General features: G+C 37.1%; 1 protein-coding gene across 1 annotated transcript; it reads left to right on the top strand.

Moving 5' to 3' along the window:
* The first annotated feature begins 4,996 nt into the window (after positions 1-4,996).
* Positions 4,997-5,941, top strand: LOC122482760 (olfactory receptor-like protein OLF1). The gene has a single exon (XM_043579057.1). It carries the CDS (start codon positions 4,997-4,999, stop codon positions 5,939-5,941), a length of 945 nt encoding a protein of 314 aa, XP_043434992.1.
* Positions 5,942-7,686: the final 1,745 nt, after the last annotated feature.

Here is a 7,686-nt window from a genome sequence, read left to right as displayed (position 1 = left end):
ATGTGTGTGTGTGTGTGTGTGTGTGTGTGTACCATATCTTGTTTATCCATTCATCTGTTGATGGACATTTGGGCTCTTTCCATAATTTGGTTATTATTGATAGCCAAATATTGCATTGTTATAAACATTGCAGTGCATGTGCCCCTTTGAATCAGCATTTTTGTATCCTTTGGATAAATACCTAATAGTGCAATTGCTGGGTTATAGGGTAGTTCTATTTCCAGATGGTTAACAGATACATGAAAAGATGCTCAGCATCACTCATCCTCAGAGAAATACAAATCAGAACCACAATGAGATACAACCTCACACCTGTCAGAATGGCTAACATTAACAACTCAGGCAACAACAGCTATTGGTGATGATGTGGAGAAAGGGAACCATTTTGCACTGTTGGTGGGAATGCAAACTGGTGCAGCTACTCTGGAAAACAGTATGAAGATTCCTTAAAAATTTTATTACAATTTTAAATCATTTCTCAATGTTTTTCATTACCATCATTATTATCACAGTAATTTTTTTTCAATTTTTAATTTTTTACAGTATTTTTTTACATTTTTAAATTCTCAGTATGACCATATTGTGCTAAAATGACTTCCATTTTTGCTTAAATTGTTATTCCGCAGTCCATCACACCTGCCACTAAACTGTCCCCAATCACAAAATAATTTCAGCATGGTTTACATATAGATAGGAGGATCACACTGCAAACAAAGAGGAAAAATAAATTCAGATCTGAGTTCACTATAATGGAGAAATTTTTAACTGTTAGAACATCCACAGTGAATTGAAAATGTGAAACTCTGGCCCTTATAAACAATTAAACTGAAGTTGTGTGACCATTTTTCAGTCCTGAATAAGAAGTAGATCTTGGCATTGGATACAAGTTTTAACAAGATTCTCTTAAAGATTCTGCAAATGTAGGAGTCATTTATAAACCCATCTTATACTGTGAAAAAAAATGTAGTTTATAATATAATTAGTGGAGCTCCACTAACTACGACTAGCCCTTAAATATCATTGTTTTAGTAAAACTGTCAGATACTCTGTATGCAAGACTAATTAGCTGATGAAAGCTTGCACTTCCTCACTGGAATGGTTCTGTCATTTTTGATGCTTTCAGCACAAGATACTCATCTAGGAGTCCTTCCATCTACCAAGATCTACAGAAACCTCTACTGTGCTCAGCTTCTGATGACAGGAGAAAGATAATTATCAGTTTTCAGCACCGATAATAATAAGCAACAATGTTTGAGCTTCCACGGGGTTTTTGAAAAAAAAATTAAATGGTTATAGTTAACATTCACAAATATTTGAATTATTTCCAAAGAACCTCCACAATAGAGGATGCTTTGGGATTCCAAGTGTCAGTACAAACAACCCCAATATAACTGAGAGTAAAAACCGCCTATTCAAATTAACATTACCAGAATATCTGTTATAACTACCCATGGGTTTTTAGAAACATGACTCGCAATGGCAATGACTTGTTAATTATTCTCTAGGTGCCCCTTGGAAATGAGCACATTTGGAATCCTTCATTTATGAGGTCCCCAATGACATGAGAATGCATGTAAAAGTCATTGGTGCTTCTGGAAAAATTATCGATGCAGGTTATTGGAAAACAGTTCCTTCCTTGGTAAGTGGTTTCTGTGCTTTAATAGAGAAAAGACAGGCTTTTGAGTCTGAGAGCAAGAACCACAGAATTGCGTCTAAATGGTTCAGAGACCACATTCATCCATTAGTGTTAGACCCACAAGGTAATCTATTACATAATGTATCTTGGGTCCTTATTGCTTATATAGCTTCTCCAGGCATCTAAAACACTTTTTGGTTTAAATAAGCTTTTTTGTTACCGATAAGAGAACAGAAGCTTGGCTGCTACCTGATAGATTGAATTAATTTCTTTTCTTTTATTTTAATGTTTATTCCTTTGGAGAGAGAGAGAGAAAGTGGGGGAGGGGCAGAAAGAGAAAGAGAGAGAGAGAATCCCAACAGGCCCTGTATTGTCAGCACCAAGCTTGATCACATGAACTGTGAGATAATGACCTAAGCCTAAATCAAAACTTGATTTAGCTCACTTAACTGACTGAGCTACCCAGGAGCCCCTGAATAAATTTATTTTCTATACCAAGATAGTTTTGTTATAGATTTGGGAATAATTTAGTGAATCACAGTATTTTGATTCAATCTTTGTGCTCGTTACCCTTTGAAGCAAGAATCTAACTTTCACTATCTTTTCCTACCTTTACCCTCATTCATGCTGTTCTCTTTTTTTTTTAATGGAAAGGATGACCAATTGGAAGCTCTCAAAACATATGCCCTGCTTTTTCTGTAAACATGTGAGAATTTATTCCCCTTTTCAGCAACTCTCGGCACCTCAGCCTTACAGTGGCCACCCCCCTTAATATTCCAACCACCTTCATGATGGCTGTCATGAGCTTTGGCTTGGGACACACCCAGACTTGAGCTACGCCTATAAATGAGTAGCTGAATGACATGGTGTATTACTCTAAACCTCAGTGTTCTTATCCAAAATATGGAATTAATAAGAATACAGCTTTGTAGAGGGGCACCTGGGTGTCTGAGTTGGTTAAGGGTTCGACTTTGGCTCAGGTCTTGATTCCACAATTCGTCAGTTTGATCCCCCTGTCGGGATCTGTGCTGACAGCTCAGAGCCTGGAGCCGGCTTCTGATTCTGTGTCTCCCACTCTCACTCAAGCCTTCTCTCTCTCTCCTCTCTCTCTCTCTCTCTTTCTCTCAAAAATAAATAAACATTACAAAAAATGATTTTAAAACAAAGTATGCAGCTCTGTATAGAGCCAAGGCTTGGGAGTCAGAAGCTTGGGATCCAATCTTGTTTCCATCACATCTTACCTGTCAAGCCCTGATCACATGTGCCTTAGCTTCCTCACCTGCAAAAGAAAGACCGCAGTGAGGGTAACTGCATTGTGATTTTGTTAGTAAATGGTGTGTGTGACCAATTATATATAAAGTGCTTAGACTATTGCATTGCATGTAGTAACCATTATATAAATGATAGTTGTTATTAGTAAGACCTTGCCACCTGGCACTGCTCATAAGCCAAGGATGGAAGAGAACAATAGAGAAATTAACACTAATCTTTGCTCTTTATATACCATGTGTCAGTCTCTCTAAACTGTGACCGCATAGAAAGGTAAATAAGCAGATAAATGATAGATAGATGATGATGATGATAGATTCAGAGACGGACAAATTTTTCTAATACATGCAACGACCTTGTGATATACTTGTCATCTCTACAGTATAGATGATATAGATATAGATAGATATAGATATAGACATAGACATAGATATAGATATAGATAATTGCACTAGGTCACAGCCCACATGGGGCCAATATGAGACTCTAATCAAATTCTTACCCTTTCCATACATCTTGATGAATTTGAAAACAGACAAAAGAATACATTAATCATTATCCCATTATAGTCCTTCATCTCATTCACACTCTGAGGTAATAACATGACAGTATATTAACCCTTCAGTCTCTCTCAGGCTTCTCCGTGCCTGTGTCTTAGGGTGTTTGAATGATTCGATGACCTAAACAAATGAAGCTCACACCATTGTCACTGATAGAATATGTTTTACATAAGTGAGAAAACAATACAAAATAATTTTGTTCCCTTTTTGGTAACACTACCATAGTTCACCGAAAACTGCTTGCTTGTTTTATGTATTTTCAAATACACACTCTAAGATTAAGATAAAACTTTTTGTACTTCAAGTTCGGGTTTATTTTTTTCTACTTCTGGAAAAATTCAGAGACCCCAGAAGCAAGTATTCACATAATTTTTAGACACAGCACCCTGAATTAGGCTAGCATAAAAATAAAAGGGACGTGACTATTTTTGCTTGCATGGAACATATAATGCGTGAGAAGGCCATATAGTATAATATTATTTAATTAGAAATCAACCTACAACTAAATTCTTTCCCTACTTTATCCAGTTAGTCAGCTAATATTCATCAGGCCTTTTCTAGAAGCCAAGTATTCTAATAAATGCCAAAGCTTAAGAAATGATTTGTTTAATCATTTTGATTTAATATCTTGATGGGATTTGTGGAATTACCCTAAACTCTTTCCTGTCAAAAATATACTCAGAAGTGATGTTTACTGGCATTTTCCCCCCATTTCATTATTATCATTTTGACTTTACATTAGAAAAATTAACCAGCATATGTTTCATAACACCACTGTATCTGCTCTCTCAACAGTATAGCATGCCCCTGTCTATTAAATCCTGGACAGAAAAAGCAAATTGGTCTACAGTTATCATTGTAAGGCAGACTCTAAAGTCAAATTGATGTTTAAGAATATGGATATTTTTCTTTTCTTTTTTTTTAAATTTTTTTTAACGTTTATTTATTTTTGAGACAGAAAGAGACAGATCACGAATGGGGGAGGGTCAGAGAGAGGGAGACACAGAATCCGAAACAGGCTCCAGGCTCTGAGCTGTCAGCACAGAGCCCGACGCGGGGCTCGAACTCACAGACCACGAGATCATGACCTGAGCCGAAGTCAGCTGCTTAACCGACTGAGCCACCCAGGCGCCCCTGGATATTTTTCTTCTCTTCATATGATCATTAGTCCATTAATCCATTACTTCCTTAATCCTCTACACCAGCTATTGTGCTATCCTTGAGTACAAAAAAAGTAAGCAAAACCAGATCCTTACATTCAGAAGCCAACTATCCAATGGAAGAACTCGTCAATAATCAAGCAAATAAGATAAAACTAGCAACCATGGAATCTGATAGCTACTAAATCCTGAAATCTATTTCTCAGAGTTTATTTTTGAAAGGGAGTTTGGGTTTGGTTCTTTATTTGCTTGTTTGTTTCTTTGTTCACGGAAACAATAAAATAACCTTGTAATTTTATCTGTTTTTCTCTTTCCATCGATATACCATTTTAGGACGTTAGAATTCCTGTAGAAAGAAAACAACACAGAATATGGAATTGATAGATGGAAACTACACTTTGGTGACTGAGTTTATTCTTTTAGGGTTTCCGACCCGCCCTGAACTGCAGATTGTCCTATTCCTCATGTTTCTGACACTGTATGGTATGATTTTAACAGGGAACATTGGACTGATGATATTAATCAGGACTGATTCTCACCTTCAAACCCCCATGTATTTTTTCCTTAGCAACTTATCCTTTGCAGACCTCTGTTACTCCTCAGTCATTGTTCCCAAAATGCTCATCAATTTCCTATCAGAGAACAAATCTATCTCTTATTATGGCTGTGCCCTCCAGTTTTATTTTTTCTGTGCTTTTGCCGATACAGAATCCTTTATCTTGGCTGCCATGGCATACGATCGCTACGTCGCCATCTGTAACCCTTTACTGTATATGGTTGTGATGTCTCGGGACATCTGTATATGGTTGATTGTCTTGTCCTACATTGGAGGCAACCTGAGTTCCCTGGTTCATACGTCCTTTGCATTTATTCTGAAATACTGTGATAAAAATGTCATTAATCATTTTTTCTGTGACCTCCCCCCACTGCTTAAGTTATCCTGCACAGACACATCAGTTAATGAGTGGCTTCTCTCTACATATGGCAGCTCAGTGGAAATTATCTGTTTCATCGTCATCATCATCTCCTACTTTTTCATCCTTCGCTCAGTCTTAAAGATCCGTTCTTCCAGTGGGAGGAAGAAAACCTTTTCCACATGTGCCTCTCACCTGACTTCAGTGGCCATCTATCAGGGGACTCTCCTCTTCATTTACTCACGGCCCAGCTATCTATATTCTCCTAATACTGATAAAATTATCTCCGTGTTCTACACCATCATCATCCCAGTGCTGAATCCATTGATTTATAGTTTGAGAAATAAAGATGTCAAAGATGCCGCTAAGAGAGCTGTACGATTAAAGGTAGATGCCTCGTGAGCTATAAAGTTCGGAGATTCACCTAAATCCCCAGTTACAAACTCTAACTGGGAACCTGCAACACATGTATCAGCAGATACACAAGGGATTTTTATCAAACATTTGTTTTTCATACAGTCAAATTCAAGTCATAACCCACGATGTAAGAAAACATTTAGAAGTTTCAAAATTGCTGCTAAAGAATAGACTACTGTTCAATGATCGCTAGCTTGGAGTTAATACTAAAATGTGTTTTATCAGGCTGTCTTAAGGGATATAGTAAATACCTAAGAAAAGTGATTGTGCGTGCATGTGTGTCTGTAATATATCTCATTTATATGATAGATTACTGGATGAAGAAGGAGGCCAGATTCTATTGGTTCGTATGGAAACTCTGTACTTGGCTAGTGAGAGGCATTTTGAACAAGTTACTTCATTTTCTTTTTTTTTTTAAGTTTATTTATTTATTTTGAGAAAGACAGAGAAAGTCTGAGTAGGGAAAGGGCAGAGAGAGAGAGAGAGAGAGACCCCAAGAAGGCTTGTGCTGCCAGTGCAAAGTCTGATGTGGGGCTCAAACTCACCAACCATGAGATCATGACCTCAGCCGAAGTCAAGAGCAGGGGGCTTAACCAACTGAGCCACCCAGGTGCCCCAAGTTCATTCATTTTCTATGCCTGTTAACTTATCTGAAAAATGGGGAGAATAAAGTATGCATGTCAGTGATTGTTGGATGAATAACTGAGCAAATGCTGTGAATAACACCTGTAATTTTTAAGTACTTGACAGGTGTTAATTATAAATATTTGTATTATAGCTAACATTAATCCAAATGTACACTGTATGATGAGATGGTGAGAGGTAGGGATGTCATAGAAGCATTAATACAAAATCAAGTACACTTTCTTAAGTTCAGTTCAATAATACGCTGCTAATCTACCCCCATTCTACTCCAAAGCAATTTGAAAATTTTTTCTAAGTAGCACTTTGAAGAATATAGGTTAACTGCAAGGCAAACTTTTTGTCTTCCTATATTTTTTCTTTTTTATACACCAAAGTATTACTAGAGGTATGGAAGGAACATCTTGGTCTTCTCAAAAACAGAATTGGCTCTCCAATATATATCACCTGTATCCTCTTGGGAGATCAACCCATATGCCCTTGTGGGATGTTTGAAGGCTGAAATTAGAGGCATGTATCATGCAAAATGTATTTCAGTAGCTTATGTGGTTTTTTTTTTCTGTATGTTATTTTTATTCTTTTTTCTCTACATAATAAATATTTATAAGCTTTGACTCAGAAGTATTAAAGTTTATAAGTACATTTAAACCCATGTACTCTTTGTTGTGAAAGTCCACAAGATGCAGCCCAAATCATTCTGTTTTAAATTCCTCTAAGAATCGTTTCTTTAGATTTCTGACCAACAATGCTTCTCTTGAGCATGTCTGTTGTTTTATTTGCTAAAAAGAGAGCACAGTCACTCAAAGCTACATACCCACCACCATACTCTAATATTAAGTTTATATTTCCTTAGCCAAGGATTACTTGGCCAAGGCTATAGAGAATCACAAAAAGCAGTATTAGATAAGTATATCTCAACGGCTTTTCATGTTCACTAAACACTTAACATATGCAAATATCTGGGGCACCTGGGTGACTCAGTCAGTTACGTGTCTGACTCTTGATCTTAGCTCAGGTCTTGATCTCAGGGTCGTGAGGATCTCGGGTCCCACGTTGTGTTCCATGCTGGACATAGAGCTTACTTAAAA

The sequence above is a fragment of the Prionailurus bengalensis genome, chromosome D1, assembly GCF_016509475.1.
Source record: "Prionailurus bengalensis isolate Pbe53 chromosome D1, Fcat_Pben_1.1_paternal_pri, whole genome shotgun sequence".
Classification (NCBI taxonomy): Eukaryota; Metazoa; Chordata; class Mammalia; order Carnivora; family Felidae; genus Prionailurus; species Prionailurus bengalensis.
This window is presented reverse-complemented; position numbering and strand designations above follow the sequence as displayed.